The sequence below is a fragment of the Brassica oleracea genome, chromosome C3 (assembly GCF_000695525.1).
Source record: "Brassica oleracea var. oleracea cultivar TO1000 chromosome C3, BOL, whole genome shotgun sequence".
Taxonomy (NCBI): domain Eukaryota; kingdom Viridiplantae; phylum Streptophyta; class Magnoliopsida; order Brassicales; family Brassicaceae; genus Brassica; species Brassica oleracea.
The window spans coordinates 3,783,033-3,802,704 of NC_027750.1; the positions used below are offsets into that span (position 1 = coordinate 3,783,033).

At 36.5% G+C, this 19,672-nt stretch overlaps 4 protein-coding genes and 2 non-coding genes across 9 annotated transcripts; 5 read left to right on the forward strand and 1 right to left on the reverse strand.

Annotated features, from left to right (window-relative positions):
- Positions 1–1,643: 1,643 nt before the first annotated feature.
- Positions 1,644–3,479, forward strand: LOC106331377 (U3 small nucleolar ribonucleoprotein protein IMP3-like). Of its 2 annotated transcripts, XM_013769717.1 has the most exons (5): positions 1,644–1,758; positions 1,857–2,001; positions 2,078–2,185; positions 2,876–2,950; positions 3,050–3,479. In XM_013769717.1, the coding sequence occupies exons 2-5, from the start codon at positions 1,868–1,870 to the stop codon at positions 3,279–3,281; spliced, it is 549 nt and encodes a 182-aa protein (XP_013625171.1). In that variant the 5' UTR covers positions 1,644–1,758; positions 1,857–1,867; the 3' UTR covers positions 3,282–3,479. The 2 variants fall into 2 exon arrangements, with proteins under 2 accessions (XP_013625171.1, XP_013625170.1); XM_013769716.1 differs by having other exon boundaries at positions 1,649–2,001.
- Positions 3,480–3,886: 407 nt separating this feature from the next.
- On the forward strand, positions 3,887–5,565 carry LOC106331375 (E3 ubiquitin-protein ligase At3g02290-like). The gene is made up of 4 exons (XM_013769714.1): positions 3,887–4,388; positions 4,489–4,924; positions 5,002–5,111; positions 5,195–5,565. Exons 1-4 carry the CDS (start codon positions 4,269–4,271, stop codon positions 5,219–5,221), a joined length of 693 nt encoding a protein of 230 aa, XP_013625168.1. The 5' UTR covers positions 3,887–4,268; the 3' UTR covers positions 5,222–5,565.
- Positions 5,566–5,631: 66 nt separating this feature from the next.
- LOC106331374 (developmental protein SEPALLATA 1) lies at positions 5,632–8,303 on the reverse strand. Its single transcript, XM_013769713.1, has 7 exons — positions 7,801–8,303; positions 6,915–6,996; positions 6,770–6,831; positions 6,569–6,668; positions 6,366–6,449; positions 6,081–6,232; positions 5,632–5,920 (listed from the first exon to the last, which is right to left on the reverse strand). Exons 1-7 carry the CDS (start codon positions 8,031–8,033, stop codon positions 5,833–5,835), a joined length of 801 nt encoding a protein of 266 aa, XP_013625167.1. The 5' UTR covers positions 8,034–8,303; the 3' UTR covers positions 5,632–5,832.
- Positions 8,304–9,606: 1,303 nt separating this feature from the next.
- On the forward strand, positions 9,607–9,680 carry TRNAI-AAU. Its single transcript has one exon. It is a non-coding gene; the product is annotated as a tRNA-Ile (tRNA).
- An 83-nt stretch (positions 9,681–9,763) lies between these two features.
- Positions 9,764–9,837, forward strand: TRNAI-AAU. Its single transcript has one exon. It is a non-coding gene; the product is annotated as a tRNA-Ile (tRNA).
- Positions 9,838–9,929: 92 nt separating this feature from the next.
- LOC106331371 (probable tRNA (guanine(26)-N(2))-dimethyltransferase 1) lies at positions 9,930–13,244 on the forward strand. Of its 3 annotated transcripts, none has more exons than XM_013769709.1 (12): positions 9,930–10,020; positions 10,132–10,262; positions 10,479–10,754; positions 10,838–10,925; positions 11,002–11,123; positions 11,212–11,351; positions 11,446–11,518; positions 11,759–11,847; positions 11,933–12,038; positions 12,119–12,331; positions 12,422–12,694; positions 12,784–13,086. In XM_013769709.1, exons 2-12 carry the CDS (start codon positions 10,167–10,169, stop codon positions 13,084–13,086), a joined length of 1,779 nt encoding a protein of 592 aa, XP_013625163.1. In that variant the 5' UTR covers positions 9,930–10,020; positions 10,132–10,166. The 3 variants fall into 3 exon arrangements, with proteins under 3 accessions (XP_013625163.1, XP_013625161.1, XP_013625164.1); XM_013769707.1 differs by having other exon boundaries at positions 9,962–10,047; XM_013769710.1 differs by lacking the exon at positions 9,930–10,020 and having other exon boundaries at positions 10,023–10,262; positions 12,784–13,244.
- The last annotated feature ends 6,428 nt before the right edge of the window (positions 13,245–19,672 follow it).

Consider the following 19,672-nt stretch of genomic DNA (forward strand, 5'->3'; position numbering starts at 1 on the left):
ATAAGGATCCGGATCCGGATATCTTAAAATTGCCCGGGTATCCGATCCGTCCCAGACCTAAACATGGCAACGAGACTGTGTCGGTGGCTCAATTGTCTCACATCCCAACCCTATGCGTGCGCGTGCGTGTAGCGGTGTAGTGTATGTATCCAAGCCAACCGCCGGATATTATAATTTTTAGAAGGATATCCGACACCCAGATATCCGCGAACCCCGGATACGGATAAGGATAGTAAAATTATGGATCCGCCGGATAAGAATCCGGATTCGGATATCTTAAAATTGCCCGGGTATCCGATCCGTCCCAGACCTAAACATGGCAACGAGACTGTGTCGGTGGCTCAATTGTCTCACATCCCAACCCTATGCGTGCGCGTGCGTGTAGCGGTGTAGTGTATGTATCCAAGCCAACCGCCGGATATTATAATTTTTAGAAGGATATCCGACACCCAGATATCCGCGAACCCCGGATACGGATAAGGATAGTAAAATTATGGATCCGCCGGATAAGAATCCGGATTCGGATATCTTAAAATTGCCCGGGTATCCGATCCGTCCCAGACCTAAACATGGCAACGAGACTGTGTCGGTGGCTCAATTGTCTCACATCCCAACCCTATGCGTGCGCGTGCGTGTAGCGGTGTAGTGTATGTATCCAAGCCAACCTGTGCATTGGATTTGATGTCTTTTTTTTAATCATCGAGTTTAGTAGATTAGTGTATATTCTCTCCAAAAAAAATGCGGTGTATTATCAGTTTTTTATACCTTCTATCTGTCCTTTTTTCTTCTACGATTAATTGTGGAGCGATTGAATTGTTCTTTCATTTTTTTACAACAGCGATTAAATATTTCAAATCTTTCAAGGCATGTTCTAGTTTCTGCTAGAGAAACCTTGAAGGTAACACTACAATTTTTTAATATAGGTATATAAAAATATTCCATTACCGATATAAAATAAAACTAAAACATTATGTTTCGAACTTTGGAATTTATTTCTCTCAAGAAACAACGTTGAATCATCTTAATATTAATTTTATGATATTATAAAAAAAATAGTAATGCGTGGAACAAAAATTTATAGAAAAATTTTATGATAGACCTAAAAAAAAGTTTTTGCCACAAATATAGACTTCAAAAATAAAAATGACTAAAATAGACTTAAATGTTTTATCAAAAGAAATAAATATACACTTATACCCCTAGGGTTAATTAATCTAGACATTAGGGTTTAGAGTCAAGGGGTGAGGTTTATGCTTTAAGGTTTAGGGTTTAAAGTTTAGGGTTTATGGTTTAGAGTTGAAGAGTGAAGTTTTGGAGATAAGATTTAAAGTTTTTTAAAATAAAATAAAATTAAAATTTTCAAAATAAAAAATGATATTTTGGTCATTTTATTTTGAAGGTCGTGACAAAAACTTAAAAGGTCTATTCGAGAGAATTATCCAAATTTAAATGTGAAAAAAAAATCAAATGTGATATACAATATTACCAAAACATGGGCTCATATGCACATAAAATAAAAATAAAAGCCCAATTTACTAGGATTTAATTTAGCCCAATTTGAATATTGGGCCTAGAGTCCTCACAAGTTAATCAAAGAATGAAGACCGTCGGATTAATCGAACTTCTTCTGATCTTGATCCTCTCCGACTCTTTGGGTTTTAGGTTTTAGGTTTTAGGTTTTTTTTTTCTGCTCGTAAACCTCACTGATCCTCTCTCAGCGCCGAACTCTCTCACTTAAATCTCCCTCATCCCTTCCATGTAAGCTTATTCGATTTTACTCGTAGACCAGTAGTATTATCACTAGTAGCCGCGACGAAGAAACCCTAATTTCGCATAGTTTTGCAATACCATATCAGAGGCGTCAGTGATGAGGAAGCTCAAGTTTCATGAGAAGAAGATTATAAGGAAAACGAACTTCTTGGAATGGAAGAGAGAAGGTGGCCATCGCGAAAACCTCATCACGACTCGTTACCACATGGGTGGTCGTGACGATTACAAAAAGTTCGTTGCTTTCTTTTTGTTCTGTTATGTTCCTATCTTTATTGTAATGAATGAGTTTTTTTTTGTTTGTTTTCAGATATTCAGGGTTGTGTAGGATGGTGCAGAAGCTGACTAATGTAATGAAACAGATGGACCCAACTGATCCTTTTCGGATTCAGATGACTGATTTGCTCCTTGAGAAACTGTGAGTGTGTACAATTTATAAAGCTTTGTACAAGCAAAAAGCTCGTTGCTTCCTGGCTCCTGCAGCTCCGTTACATTTATATTATTAGCTCTGCGAGGTTATCTTGGACACCCCTAGTGGTTTATCAGCTTCGTTATAGATTAAACTCGTTAAGGACCCGTTGGTTTAGAATCTTCTACTTACCAGTGTGTACAGCTTCGTCCAATCCAAGTAATAGCTCTTTGTTTCCTCTAGATTCTTAAGAAAGTTATTTTTTTTTCTTCTTCTTATAATATAGCTCTCTAGGAGGTCATCTTAGAGACTGTTGGTGGTTAATCTGTTTTTTTACCATAGAGGTAGATGAATGTGGGTTCGTACTTTATTAGCTTGGAATTGGATATATATATATTTTAGGACGGTTGGTTTGAAATTTCTTAGAATTTTAATGTCATCCTGGTTAAATGTTTAATCTAATGGTTTTCTGTTTAACCATCTTGAGGAATCTGATTGATTTCAAATTCTTACAAAGTTTTTTTTCCATTAGCTTCTTTGTTGAGCTTAAGTTAGTAGTGTATATGTATCAATAGATGTAGAAATCTGCTTTCGTGTTGTAGAAAAAAAATGCCACTATAGTGATTCTACTCTGCAATGAGAAAGACTTGTGTTCGTAATTGACAAGTGGTGATTTATGTTTCTTCCGTGTATGGACAGATACAACATGGGCGTTATACCGACTAGGAAAAGCTTGGCTTTAACTGATCGCTTATCAGTTTCCTCCTTCTGTAGGTAGTGATTTATGCAGAGGCTTATATAATTTTGTAGACTGTTCTTTCGTCACTTGAGAGCCACCAATGATCCCATTTAGTTTTATTAATCATTTTGCAGGCGTAGGCTATCGACTGTACTGGTTCACCTGAAGTACGCAGAGCATTTGACAGAAGCCGTGACGTATATAGAGCAAGGACACATTCGTGTAGGACCAGACACGATTACTGATCCAGCTTTCTTGGTAACAAGGAACATGGAAGATTTCATCACTTGGGTTGATTCTTCCAAGATTAAACGCAAGGTGCTTCAGTACAATGACAAATTAGATGACTACGACATGCTTGCTTGACTTTGAGAGAGGAGACTAGAAAAAACAGGCTGTGATGTTTTGGATTTACTATTTCGTGAACATATATATATATATTTACTTGACATTTCTGTGAGCTGGAATCAAAAGGCAGAACTTTCGTCTTAATGCATTTTTGTAAATGTATCATCTTATAAACGAGACCAAAACTGAGTGATAATCATAGTAAGTTTAAATTGATCTTGTAAAGAAGAGTACCATTGAATTGTTATGTTCTATAGACTCCACAAGGCCCACTCACTTTCACACCAACTTCATCACATTCCTCAATTTTTTCTTTAAATCTTTCTTCTAGCTGATGAATTAAAAAAGATAAAAGTGAGGAAAATTCTCCAAGTTTACTTTCCTGGGAACTTGCAAATAAAGCTACCGAGAGCTCTAACTTCTCCATCTCTATCTGTCTCTCTTCTTTGTGAAAGGTACAGTCTTTGTCCTGATTCCTCTGGTTTTTCTTTTTTTAAAATTCATGTTAAAGCACTGGAACATTGCTTGCATTTCACTTTTTGTGTTTATTCCCTTAATGAAGCCTCGAGTTTTCTTTTTGGCCAAAAACACACATAAACTTTGTTGCTGAGTTAGGTGAAAGTTTGGATGTCTTTTTCTGGGAACATCTCTGCTTAAAAGTTACTTATTGTCAATCTTGTTGAACCGCTCCTAACTTCTTGCTAACTATCAATTGATTTTAATTTTCTTTTCGTGTGGTTATGATGAGTTTTAGATAATATCTGATGAAGAGATGTTTTTAACTCCAAATAGTGATCAGAGCATTACACAGGTGACATTTTCTGAAAGAATGAAGCAGATTGTTTGTGCAATTCTTGGAGAGGTTTCTGCAAGTAGAAACCTAACATTCTTGGTGGAAGCTTAAGGAGGTTTCCTATAAGTTTCAAACCGTGCTTTGTGATTTCGGTAAGTCTTAGTGCTCTGGGAGAACCATATTGTTAACATTTCAAGAAAGAAGAGAGAAAAATGGGCTGTGTTTCTTCTTGCTTTCAAGTTGAAGACTATGAGGATCACACTAATCCAATTAGTTCTGTAAATAGAAACTGTCCATGCCCGAGATGTCTTGTTAATAACTTACTTAACCTGGTAATGTTCTCTTCACAACACTGTGTACTTTGACACTGCTAGTTTTTTTAACAAATCAGAGCTTATCCAACTCCGGATTTTGATCTCTTTTTTCTTGCAGTATATCTCTTTGTTTAGAAGAGGCGAAACTCCCCGCTCTCTCCCATCCTCTTTACAAGCTACTACTGTATCCATAACTTCCTATGATAACTTTATGTCCTCTACTACATGGCCTCTGCCTTATGATTCTGATCCAGGATACTTTCATTCACGGCGTGATTCTCTTGTCTCAAGACGTGATAAGGGTTCTAGTCATTCACATGAGGAAGCTGAGCCCTTGAGAAGTGATGCTGATGATGAGGATTCTGAGTCTTTCTTAGTGGAAAGAAGCAGATGGGACAATAAGCTTACTATCTCTGGTGAAGATTCCAGAGAAGACTTCTCTAAATCCACTAGGAGAATTCTTAAGTCAAAGACAATTATGGAAGCGGGTAGTAACCAAGGCGTGTATATAGTGTCTGATGATGATGAAGACGTTTGTCCAACGTGTCTTGAAGGTATTCATTTTCATCTTGAATCAATGCATTTGAAGGAAGCTTAAGTATCCCATATTTTTTTTGCTCGCTTTTTGAAGAATACACATCAGAGAACCCGAAGATTGTTACAAAGTGTTGTCACCATTACCACCTCAGCTGCATTTATGAATGGATGGAGAGAAGCCAAGACTGTCCTGTTTGTGGAAAGGTAACAGTTTTCATCTTCTCTGAATATTTGCATTGTTTTCTCATTCATGTTGATGCAATAGTTTCCCTCCGTCGCTTTCTCAGGTGATGGAGTTCAACGAATCACCGTGACTAATAAATATCATTGATCCTGTCTTAACTGAAAAAGGGAAGATCAACAAGGCAACAGAGACATGTGCAAGTAGCTTTTGTTCTCCGTGAATAACTGTTTATTATTATTTTTCAACATACTGTATATATAATGATGGAGAAGTGAGGAAATGTCCGCTCTGCACAGTTATTTAATAGCTTATAGTTATGAAGAAACCCTCACAACAACAGAAAACACACACAATAATCTGATGTTTTTCACAGTGTGCCTCTGGTGCAGTGTTGTGTCCAAGGCATTAAACTTTTTTACATTATCTTGTAACAGTGTGATGTTTATAAATTTGGCATAGAGGTTTACGTTGGCTCAAGGAGAGATCACCATTATATATGTTTCTCAATGCACTGGTGCAGCACTTTGATTATAAGTTATCAGGTTTAATCAAGTTCCACATATTGCAACCCTTAATATAGCAAGGTTTCCCAAAATACACAAATGTACTGGAGATCCTCAGGACATTACATATTATGTCTACAAATTCAAAGTCTTGTGTCTACACTTTCTTATATATCGAACAGGTCTTTTAATTTGTTGGCGAGATTGATCACAGCAGTAGAATGATCTCACATGACTTTCAGAGCATCCAGTCTGGAATGTAACCGGGCTGTGCCTGAGCTTGTGTTGTTGCAGTTATCTGCTCTGAGCATACTGGATTGTCATACCTGTCATCATCATCATCACCACCAAAACGTCAACAATATACATCGATGATCCAATTAACACAAAACAACTAATTAAAGAGCCTCAAACATAATCTCAAGTACACAAGCAGAGAGGTTTGCAGATGATTTTTCAAGGCAAAGATTACAAAGGATCACTTACCCCATCTGAAGAGTTGGATTGCATTCAAGAGGCTGGAATAGTCCTTGAGACTGAGCTTGATGATGCGCATAGGAAACATTATGTTCATTGCCTTCCCATCCTCCTCCTCCTCCACCCATATGATGACTTCTCACACCAATCATATCATCCAGCTACACATTTGCCATTTTTTCACCAAACCAAAAGACTCTAATCAGAAACAAGAAAGCTAGAGATTTTGCCAAAAATGTTGAGGACTTTAAAACCTGTGAAAGAGGAATGATTGTAGTAACATGGTCATCATACCTTCATAGCCAAAGCTCTATTGGTTTCAAGCAACATTTGCTCTTTGGTTTGAAGGTCAGAGAGCTGGTCAAGCATGTACTGTGTCTGCAACAATCATATATATAGTAGTCATTACTACACAACAAACATTTTCACACACCAATCTTATTTGAATCATTCCATGTCTATATATATATATAACTTCAGATAGGTTATGATATGACCTTGATGGAGCGAACTTGCTTGAGAGAGCCATCTAGTTGACGCTCAATCTGCTCTAACTCCTTTGAATTCAGAGGTCCTAAATCCTCCCCAAGAAGATTTCTGCACCAACAAATACACATACGCACTAATGTGAATGATATATATATATATATATGTGTATACAAACCTGTGTGTGTATATAGAGATAGAGAGAGATGTACCTTTGTTGACGCTGAAGGCCCTCATATCTACCCTTGAGCTTCAGATACTCTCTGTAGCTATTCTGAAATTCCAAGGCAAACATATTCTTTAGAGAATCCTTTTTGAATTGGTATGATATAAATTTTAAAATTTAGAGAGTACTACCTCAAGTTCTTTGGCAGGTTTGTTGTTGACTTCAATAGAACCATAACTGCATTTCTGGTACCGTTCCAGTGTCTTGATCATGCTGAACGAGAAAACCACATATTAAAGAGGATATTGCAATCAAGAAGATCATACTTGACATATGACACAAACCAAAACTCATCATAAACCAGACACTTAAGTTTGCTGTATCTATATATACTTCCACAAGTTTTTCATCAAGTTTTTTCCTATATTCTCATTAGTCTCTCACTAGTTATACATAGGATTTTATTGTTTCAAACTTTAAGTTTGGATATGTATTTTACAAGAAACAAAATATTATTTGCAAGCATTACTAATTTCACGGATTGGAAATAATAATTTTGATAAGAAAATTAAATTTTCTCTTTTCCTTGAATGATATCAAACTAATTTAACATATAAACAAGAAAGAATCAAACACTTCATAGATACACACACGTTTTAAGTATTAACCACAATAAAGTATGAACTAACAGTTGGTTAATGCATGGAACCATATATTATCATTCCACGTTGGATCCTTGTTTCTATAGAAATCTGTGTTTCCAACTTTTAAGTTTCAAATCACACACAATTAATTAATATCTCCTTATATAAAAATTTGAAAGCACTATATACATATAAGAAATGATAATAAAACATATATAAACTGATTGCAAACATGTCATGAGCTCACAAAAAAACAAGAAAAAGATAAATCAGATCTCAAAATTCAAGAATTCAAAACTAAATACTACAAAAATCAAGATCGTGTGATCTATCCAAACAAGTTAGATCAGACAAAGATCTATGCTCAGATCTAGCAAGAACCAATGAAAAAAAAGCTAAAATTCAAGAGGGAGAGAGTGAGAGAGAGATTTACTTAGAGGAGCTGCAGAACTCATAGAGCTTGCCACGGTTGGAGAAGATGATGAGAGCAACCTCAGCATCACAAAGAACAGACAATTCGTAAGCTTTCTTCAACAAACCGTTCCTACGTTTTGCAAACGTTACTTGTCTGTTGATCTTGTTCTCTATCCTCTTCAGCTCTACTCTTCCCCTTCCCATTTTATTTTTGTTGCTCTGTAGTTTCCTCTCTTTTATATATATATGCATACAAATATTGGTATGTAAAATGTTTATCTATATACAGAGACAAACAAAAAATCTGAGATCTGATCTTTTTGTTCTTTAGGGTCTTGAGAAGCAGATATGCCCTAACTTCAAGAACAAGACCATAGGGTTCTTGTTTCTCTCTCTCTTTATGTGTTTGGAAGTGTGTGGAGGATGTGAATCTAGTTGAGATTTTCTGTGGAAATAGAATCTATTGGGAGCTAAAGATAAGAAAATTTGTGAAGGTGAGGTTAGGGTTTGGTGGTGTGTTTTCATTTCAAGCCATCTCTCTTTTGACAAAAAAATCTCCACAGTACACGCTCTCTAAGCGCGTGATTCTATATGGTTTTAGTTCATTCAACTTACCACAGTCGATTTATGTCTACAATCATTCTAATTTTCACAACTTGAAGGGACAAATATTGTGAGTTGTAATGATTTCATTAGAAACTATATATGGTGCTTCTCTTCAGGTAGAATTCATGTCTATATATATGGTGTCTGATATTTTTTTGATATTACATCATACATATGTCTGACATTATACACAAATATCTAAACATATGCTTTCTTAAGAATTCTATGTTTATACCATAATGACAAATTGTTTTGTTTAGTTGTATATAATGAAACAAATTTTTCGAAAAGGGTATCAACTTTTGATCGATGGTTGACTAGTAACTAAACACATGAGATGAAGGCTAAAGGTTACCATTAACATGTGTATATAGTATCAAAAAACATGTGTATATATATACGGTCTTCATGAAGTTATCACATTTTAAAAAAGCCAATTCAAAACAATAGTAAGAAAATTTATATAACGTATACATACTCCTGCTATATACATTCTTACGTGGTCGATACTAGGAAAATATGTTATTTATTGTCATTGTTGTTACTTGATGTTTTTGAACTTACTTGCTATAAAACTCAACCAGAAAGAAAGCGTGCTCCAATAAGAAATCGACACGTGCACACCCATTTCGAGGTAGGAGATGCTTTTCTGTAGCTTCTGAAAGCAACCAGAAAATGGTATGATACATTGCTTTAATATTTTTTTTATTGTTTTCTTCACAATATCATGCGCAAAATTTTCTACAACTTACGTACTTATGCATTTGTTAAAAAGCACATTTATCACAAATCTTTTGTAAATGCCACTGAAATGTTTAAAGAACTTTTGGAGCAAAGAATCTTAACAGTGTAATACAAGAAGATGGTTGATGTGGTCTGATGAACACGTGTCGAGTTACGATTGAATTAGACTTTTGTCGGAGGCGTGTTCTATGAGCCAAAGCCTCCTTTTCGACAGTGACTTGTCTAGTTGTCAACGTTCTTTTGCCTCCTACTCTTTTATTTCACACGTTTGTTATTGTTAATTTCATTTCACCAAATATGTGGTATATAGAAAGTCACTATATACGCAATTAATTAAGAATATGTTTTGAGTTTTTTTTTTCCATATGAGAAATGAAGTCACTGATCCGAAAATACATGTATTGGTGGTTACAGAAAGAAAGGACAAGAAGGGCTTTTTGGATTAATATATGTTTTATGTTCAGTTCACCACGTTGGCCTATTAGCTCAGCTGGTTAGAGCGTCGTGCTAATAACGCGAAGGTCACAGGTTCGATCCCTGTATAGGCCATATCTTTTTAGTGTGTTTTATATATCTTTTCGTTTTATCGTACCATAGATATTTAACTACTAGAGTTGCCATGTATCACAAACGGCCTATTAGCTCAGCTGGTTAGAGCGTCGTGCTAATAACGCGAAGGTCACAGGTTCGATCCCTGTATAGGCCATCTTTTTTATTTGTTTTGCGTCCCATTCTTTTAATTATTTCTGTTTTGACCCCGTTTGTTTGAAGTTAACCAATTTCATCCCAAAAGAAAAAAAGGAAAATTGTGTAATTTTGTAGGGTTTTGGAACTCAACCCGTACGGGCCTCCTTCTCTCTGAAACTGCAACCAAAGGAGAAGCTTTAAGGTTTCTATCAATCATCATTCAAAACAAGTCCATAACTGTTGTCAACATCTTTGTTCTCATATTCAAAGCTTCAGGCTTTGTGATTTACCGATTCGTATTGTTAAAATTCAGTTTGTGCTCCTGAAGAGGAGAATCTGAGATCAGCAATGGAGATTGATCTAAATGATTATACCGTTGTCAAGGAAGGTGAAGCTGAGATTCTCATGCACAAGAAGAACAAAGTCTTCTTCAACAAAGCTCAGGTTTTTTAATTTTTTTACTTTTGTTTCCATTGGATTTGATTTGATGCAAAGGCTCTTCCTTTTTCGCTAATAACTTATTTAATTACATAAAGGGTAATCTTTGGACTCATCAAGTATTAGTTTTGGTGCATTTTTCTTAGTTTGAGATTTTCAAATTTAGTGTTTTTAAGTGCCTTTGTGAGAAACTGACTAATTGCTTTATGTTTTGTTGGTTAGGTGAACAATAGGGACATGTCCATTGCTGTCATGAGGGCATATATATCAAAACGCAAGCAAGAGCATGAGGCGATGTTGTCTAAAAGAGCTAGATCATCTGGTAAAGCGCCTGAGAAGGATGTCTCTTCTGAAGTTTCCAAGGAAGAGACTCTTACTGAAAACGGGGAGGATAATGGTAAAACCAACGGAGAGACATCTCAGGATGGACCAAAGGAAGCTGCCAAGACCACTTATGAACCTGCACGAAGAGAACTCAAACCACCAAGAGTGCTTGAGGTATACCTATAGTAACTATAGTTCGTTGCCTTCTTTGCTTTTCTGTTAGTTCACTTTTTTCTTTTGTTCTTATTTATTTGTAGGCACTGTCAGCTTCTGGGTTAAGGGCTTTGAGATATGCTCGTGAAGTTGAAGGGATTGGTCAAGTTGTGGCTTTGGATAATGATCCAGGTACTTGTTTTCCCCAACATTTGTGCTTGTGAAGAGGGACTTTTCTTAGTGATTACCTTTTTTTTTCCTCTTAAAGCATCGGTTGAAGCTTGCCAGAGAAACTTAAAGTTCAACGGCTTGATGTCTACTTCAAAAGTGGAGTCACATCTCACTGATGCGCGTGTCCATATGCTCACCAACCCAAAAGAGTTTGATGTGGTATGGCATCCAATTTTCTATGCTCATTTGAGTCAAACAAATTTTAATTATTTTTTTTCAGTTGACTAATTTGTAATTGATGTCTTAGGTTGATCTTGATCCATACGGTGCGCCCTCTATCTTCCTTGATTCAGCTGTTCAGTCAGTTGCAGATGGTGGGTTGCTGATGTGTACAGCAACTGACATGGCAGTGTTGTGTGGCGCTAATGGAGAGGTTTGCTATTCCAAGTGAGATTTCATTTTCACCATTTACATTACATTACACTAAAGACAAAATTATATTTTGTTTTTGTCTGAATCTCTTAAACCTGTCTATTGTTAGATATGGTTCCTATCCACTTAAAGGAAAGTATTGTCACGAGATGGCTCTGCGGATCCTCCTCGCCAGCATCGAGGTAATTGATTCACTCACGCCAAATCTTCCAGGCTGTGATTTTTGTAAAGATGATCCATTACTATTTCTCAATGTTCAAGAAATCGCTAGGTGGTAGTTAGGCGTTTTGCTTAGGACGATTTTTTGAATGATTTGCTGACAAGCAGATGCCTAGCGGACGCCTAGACTGATTTTTTAGAACATTGCTATTTCTTCTCTAAAAGCTGTTTCTGGATGTAATGTTTATACTTTGATGTTGCAGAGCCATGCAAACCGCTACAAGCGGTACATAGTCCCTGTTCTATCGGTCCAAATGGACTTCTACGTCCGTGTCTTTGTCCGAGTCTACACGTAAGTTTCGTTTCTTTTTGTTTCTCTCCCAAACACTTCCCTCAGCTAGAGGCCAAGTAAAGACTGAACCTTTATGAAAATGCAGTTCGGCGAGTGCAATGAAGAACACTCCACTAAAGCTCTCATACTTCTATCAATGCATTGGTTGCGATTCCTTTCATCTCCAATCCGTTGGAAGATCCCTCCCTAAGGTTTCTTGTATATCTCTTTGCATAGTTAGTTTCTGAAAAACCCGCCTTTTTAAATTAGAAATCCTTTTTTTTTTTTGCAGAATAACAGTGTGAGGTATCAATCAGGAGTTGGTCCTGTAGTTCCACAGGACTGCACTCACTGTGGGAAGAAGTATAACATGGGTGGGCCGATATGGTCCGCACCGATGCATGATCAGGAATGGGTGGCTTCGATACTAAACGGTGTTAAATCCATGAAAGATAGATATCCAGCTTATGATAAAATATGCTCTGTTCTTACCACCATCTCAGAGGCAAAGCAAAAAACTTCAAAGTCTCAGTTTTTTTTGTTTGGTTTGTGTCAGTTTCTCTCTAAATCTCTGTTTGTTTGTCTTTGTCTACAGGAACTGCTAGACGTTCCGCTCTTTTTGAGCCTTCATAGTCTCTCTGGAACGTTAAAGTGCACTTCACCGTCAGTTGCGATGTTTAGATCAGCGGTGATGAATGCAAAGTACCGTGTCTCGGGGTCTCATGTGACCCCTCTCGGGATTAAAACCGATGCTCCTATGGAGGTTATCTGGGACATCATGCGGTGCTGGGTGAAGAATCATCCTGTGAAAGCGCAATCACCTGAACATCCAGGAAGTGTGATTCTATCTAAAGAACCATCTCTTCAGGTCCCTCTGTTGTTCCTAATGCTTCATTCATTCTCTTGAATAAAGTTTCAAGCTTTTTTGAGTCCTTTAAACACTTTTTTTTTTGACAGGTTGACTTTTCGCGGCACGTTGGTTCACTTAGCAAAGCACAGGTGAAGAAAGAAGCAAGGTTTCTGCCGAACCCGGAGAAGCATTGGGGTCCAAAGATAAGGGCTGGTCGTCAGATCACAAGCAAACACGTCTCGCTTATTGGTCATGAAGCAGTTAACGATCATCTCAATGGCCACAAGGAAGCAGGAGCACAAGAAGAAGCAGAAGGAGGAAAAGAAGAGAAGCAAGAAGATGTCTCTGAGGATGATGAGCCTGAGCTGAAACGCCAGAAGACAGAAGAGGATATTGCTTCAACGTCATAAGGGGGGCTAATTGTTTTACACAAGAATATTAGATTTAATGTTTTGCTTAAAGATTTACTGCCCTTTTTTATTTATTTTCAAATATTATTCATCATGTTCTACGTTTTGATCCAACAAGCACAAACAGTGAACTTATTATATCTCTTGTATTGGTTCTCTTTAGTAGTTTCGTATTATTTTCCCAAGTATCAATGTTTTTAAAACTGGACCGGAAGCTGAACCGGAAATATTTTGGGTCACGGTTTTTTATGGTTCGATCGGATCAAACCTGGTTCAATAATATGGTTTAATATTTTTTTAGTATGTAAATATAAAAGTAATATTAGTAAACATGATGCATAGTTAAAATATAAATTAATTTTGAACATAAAATATTATAAAGATAAATTAGTTTCTTGTTTATATGGATGGTTTATAGATTTTCGATAGTTTTAGTGGTTTTTATTGGTTTAATAACTTTGAAATATAATCCGGCTATGTGGCCGGTTCATGGTCGAACCAATTACTAGACCAACCCGGTTATATAACTGGTTCACGGTCGAATCCGGTCCAACCATCGGGTCGGTCCGGTTTTAAAAACACTGCCAAGTATCAAATCCGAGACAGTCACTCAGCACTTTTTCAGTCTTGCAGCAAAACTATTGGTAAATTGCAAACAGAAGCCCGTTACGAATAAAGATTGTAAAAAGGAAAACAAAATACTTAACAAGTTGAAACTTAAAAAGTCAATTTCACGCGGGAGTGGCCCTCTTCCTTTCTCTATAGCGACTATACATATCTAAAGAGCCAAACTTGAAACATTCAGTGTCGGTTTGATCCCCAAAAAAAAAAATAGTGTCAATTTTTTTCAGTTCTTTCTGTGATCATGGAAAATCCTTTTTCTATGATTTGGATACCCAATTGCTCAACAGTCAACACTATTTGCCGATAACTCGTTATAATTAAAACATGTGATGGTCAACACACAAACTTCAATATAGTGAAGTATACAATTTTGATTAGAAATTATATTGATTAGTTAACCACAATGTGACATCTCGTATATTTTAAAAATGATTCATGTCATCATCACCAATATGAGAATATTGACACATATATGCATTGTGCATGCATGTTAAATGTGCATGTGATCTGCATGTATGCATGCATGCACTTGATGACAATCGGATACCAAACTTTTGTGATTGTGTTAGGTATTTGATTTTTTTTAATCAAAGACTTTTTGCTGGTCATAGTAAAAATAAAAATAATAGCTCAATCATATATCTTTTATGATTATGACACACGATATTGATACAAACTGGCAGTGATAGTGGATGCAAGCCCTTAATAAAAGTTAATTACAAGGACAGCAGCACATTATTTTGGCCTTTATCCATATCATTCTATTAAAATTTAACTAGAAGAAAAGTGGAGGACGTATCTGTGATTAAACTATAAATTATTAAGTAAATGTGAGTTTTTTTTTGTTTGTTTGTGTAGTTTTCTTGTAGTTATATAAAGATAAAACATGGACCAGTTTACGGCAACTGAATCAGAGATCAATAAGAAGTTGGGCATCTATATTTTATACTAGGGGCGGGCGCAAGTGGATTCACTAATTATTTGAACTGATATTTCTTTTTAATTTTAAAAGGAAATTATATGTTTTGTACTGAACATTATATATGTCAACTCGTTTTATATAGAATTTCAAAACACATGGACCTTAAAATCTGTGCAATTAAATAAATTGCATGATAAATAACTTGTCTTCTGATTTTCATAAAAATAGGTACTATTCACACTACAAATCACAAAAGATTAATTGTTAACCAAAAAAAAAATTTAATCTTGAAGAAAAAATCAAATTAAAGTATTTATTAAAGACACAATCAAATCAAATATATGTCAAACTGTAAAACAACTGGGACGTAGAACCATGTGGCACTTCTATCCTCATACTAAAACATGTAAGCACCTAGGTTGTTCTGAAAGCCTGAACCAGAGTACTGAACATCCCAACTGCATTTTTGGCCAGACACATGAGATCGGTGTCGTAGTTACTGAGCTCCCTGCATCAAAGTAATCCAATTGAATGTGCAAACAGAGCAACACATTAATCTCAAATAAAAAAAAAATCAGAAATGAAAAAGACATGAGAAGCTTTACTTGTATTTTCATTGGTTTGAGGACAGCCTTTGCAAGAAGCACGACTAACCCATAAAACATCACTTCCTATGCCAATATGTACATAAAAGTCTCTTGGAGGAAATCCCAACAACAATTTAGTGTAGTATATGTATAATCTGTTTACAATCCAAAGAAAAAGTTCCAAACACCAAACTGAACGAAGACAACGAAACCAAAAAAATAACTTTTTTAATTGAGACACTGTGTTCTGTTCTTTTTTTTTTTGCTCAGTAACACATTTAAAAGTGCATGCTGATTAACGTAATAACTTACAGTGTTAATTGTACCTAAAAAAAAATTTACAGTGTTAACTGCAATAATATTTTTCTTTATTATTCCTTCTTGTCATAACTAAATTTGTGTTTTTTTTATTGTGATTAAAAGTGAATGGATGATAGAGTTAGTTTTTTTTTGATAGAAGGATGATGAGTTAGTTATAAAATGTGTTATCATCTTAGTCTTGCACACATTATCATTGTTCTTTTTTTAAAGTCATTTTTTGTCGACTTTTGCATTTCACTTATAAGCTCAACTGGGCAATTACAAGCTTACAATCAAACAATCCATCCCCATTACATACCCGAATATACAATTAAGCCCAAGAAAGCCCAAATATAACATAATTTGCTTTCATCCAACGGGTGACTCTGCAGCCCACACGTCAGACAAAAGAAAGAAGCAATACACGTGTCAAAGCTTCTGCATGCAGTTGAACGTGATTCACGCGCCTGAAACACGCCGCCGAGCGAAAAAGGGATCTGCTTCACCAGTGAACTTTGCTTAATATGATATGCATCATTTGGGCTCGTTGATCTTCACTTGAGGTTGCCTTCCATCTTCACTGAGACTACTTGACTGGAAACAATTTGATTCGCCAGAATTTAAGCGGAGGAAATTTTGTCAGATTGGAAAAAGACCATTTATCGGATCGCCATAGACGCCGATTCTTCTTGATCCACTCCATAAATGACAACAGAGATCCTTAAAACCCGTTCATCTCCCGGTCAGAGGTGCTTTCTTCAAAGCCAATCTGGCTACACCAACGAAGAAAGACTGATTCTCCTATGAATTGATTAGGTGAACGGAGAACCAAACGATGTCCTTTCAATTGTCTCCGGGATATAATACAAATCTGAAGGAAAGCAACATGATTCCCTACTACCGATGAAAACTGATCGGAGTTTATTGTCTTCATCATCAATCCAAAGAAGATTAGAATGAAACTCTATTCGGAGATTGATTGAAGAAGCACTCCAAAAGTCGCCATCGCGAAAGTTTAATCCGCTAAACGGAAATACTGACAGTCGCCTTGCGAAGAAACTATTTTACAGATAAAAAAAACAAAACCGATATCATCTTCCTCCTCCTGAAAGATCTGTAAGTGCGAAGAAGGAAAGGAAGAGAGAATCCTCTCTCTCAAGAGGAGAAAGAGTGGCCTTTTTAAAGTCATTTTAAATATCAAACACAACCCACGTACTGAGAGTTGAAAAGTCTAATGACTATTTGCCCAAAAGAAAACGGAAAATGTTTTTATTAAAACTAAAAAGTAACTCATCATAATTCAGCCAGTTTTTTTTTTATAAATACTTAAAAATATAAGGAAATTGATATTTATTTTTATATAGTGACATCACGATACATCTACAAACCGGTTGTGAGGAAGACACTACATAAAATAACATACTACAAAACGATTAATAATGCCAACGTAACACTGACTGACATTTTTAATTCATTTGTAGTCTGCGAGCTTCGAATTGTGTTTCTCTTTACTTAACCAAAAGAAAATAAAAAAAAATTGTGTCAAGCCACAATTAATTACTATAGGAAGATCGTATTGAAAGAAGAAGAAGAAGAATCAAAGCATGAGTGGGCAAGAAAATCCTGATGGCAGCCGGATCTCTACTCCCGCCGCGTCGGAGCCCAAAGCTCCTCACTCCTCTGACTACGCTCCTTGCCCTAAGCTTGATCCCAACGACGTCGCTCCTCCTCCGCCTCCCATCTCCGACGATGCCGCCACCACCATGCTGCCGGAGTTCAATCCATACGTCTCTCCTTCGCTCCTTTGTTGATCTATTTCGCTAGAATCACTTGTATCTTCTTCTTCTCCGATCGAGCTTTGCATATCGTCAGCCTCACCTCCGGTCTCACATGATCCATCGCCGGCGGTTTAAGCTTCTTCGTGTTATCCACTGGCACCACCGTCGATTTCGCCTTTCGAGCCACCGGCGAACTTCTTCACCACTTGAACCACGACACTGTTTTTATGACCGTGTTACCCTCCTTCAGATCTTCAAGGTCTTGGCTCTTTGGGGTCGTTTTGTTTTTGGATTTTGATTTTTGAATGGGTTATGAAAACATCGGAGAACTGTAGTGGCGATGGTTGTGATGTAGCGACGTTCAAGACGGCATAGAAGATATACTCATCAATCTTCTGGAAAAGCAAAAGAGAAACCTATTTTCAGAGCATGAAGAAGTAGATCCGGTATTTGCAAGCTATGGAGAGCTTTCAAATAGGCAAGAAGGTTCGGGAAGGGTGTTGTAAAGACTCAAATGCATTAAATATATTGGAGAAACGTTATGCAGCCGCAAGGAGGTGAAACCAGAAGGCGGTGAGAAAGAGAAATAAGCCATGCGAAATTAGATGAAACTCTGCACTTTGAAAAACATGACACGTGGCAGCTACTCATCCCTCGAATTTCTGACCTGTCTGCTGAGGTGACGCATCCAGAAGTGAAAAAAACTGTACTTTATATATAAAGATATTTCTTAAAACATACTTGTGAGTATTATTCTCCATTTGGCAAATTGGATAGAATGATTTAAAGGTACGAACGAAAATATTAAACTATAAATTGGATATATAACTAAAAAATCATACAAATAAAGGACGCGGAATTATAAAGGAAACACTAAGAAAAAAAAAAAGCAAATTGGCAAAAAGTGAACAAGATAAAAATAGAGGAAAATTGTGGCTGTGAAAGGAGAACAAACCGTGCAAAAGGACATGAGACTGAAGTAAAGAAGAAATAGACTTTGTAATGATATGACTTGATGGTGTTTATTTGCCCTTTTGTTTGACCAACACAGTCACACTATCTTTCATTCCGTAGTAATTTTTGTCTTCTTTCAAATTATGCAATTTGAGGGTTTATGTCAGTCGACAAAAGTTACTGTTTTATAAATTTCACAGAAACTGTTTTCCAATTAATTATCAGTCGGTTTGAGATGAAAATCTATAACATCACAGCTTATTAATCTCAATGAAAAGTTGATCCAAAATCAAGGAACTGCAATGCATCTGTTCAGCAAAAACTAATTGTCTTTTGAATATGTAGTTTAATTACCTCAGGTGATAATGTACGTCACACTTAAACAGTAGAACCTGACATTAACTTTTTAAAAAGAAAAAAGCATGTTCTATTACTGTGTTATTTTACTTTGTGCGAACACCCAAAAGTTCTTCCTCTGGACCAATATCGATATGCATATATTTTAGTTAACATAGCCTTCTTACAAATGGATTATAACACATCCATGCATGTCTACGTTTTTAGTTATTTAAAGAAAGATACGTTCTAAAAAGTTCAAATAGTGACAAGAGAGAAAAAGGGACCAATGATTTGTTCAACTCTCCAATTATTAAATAGTTTTCGTAAAGATTATCTATTGCGTCCATTGTTTACTTATCCTACTATATAAAAGGGACTAAATCACTAGTTCTTAAGCCCTGCCATATGGACAAAAATATTGTGGGCCAATCAATATGCCATGTCACTACCGTTCTGGGCTTTAAACCAATGAATTGGAAACAGAGTTTTGCCATTTTCATTCTCGGGCTGGCCAAAATCACTAACTCACTCAAGCCTAAAAAGCCTAAAGTCACTCCCCCGTAACCCTAATCGATATCTACCTCAGAACAGGAAACTCTGTCGCCGGAGATCACCTCCTCTCTCTTGCAGGCAATCGGCATGGACTAGTTAAAATCTGTCAAGAGCTTTATCTTCACCGTTCATCTCCATGTTCAAGGTAATGACAATCACCACGAAGGCACAGATTCGCTCCGGCTTGCTTCTCCACCGATTCATCAACGGCGACGTCTCTTCTCCACTCGCTATGAATCTCGTGCTCAACCATCTTTTCCATGGATTTCTTCAAATCCAAGTACAGATCTTATGATTCCAAGGAGAACCAAGGAGAAGAGCATGAAGCCTTCTTCTTCTTCTTCGTCTCTCTTAGTAAGTTCTTCAGTATATATTTTGATTTTCATCTACGTTCAAAGACAAGTCTTTGTGATGATCTAATCATATTCTCTACACACTTTATCTTCGGAGCATTTTCCATGAAATCATCGGTTCTGAAAGAGAAGGATGAGATGCTGCGTGGAGGTGGCTAAGGGTCGTTGGCATTTTTA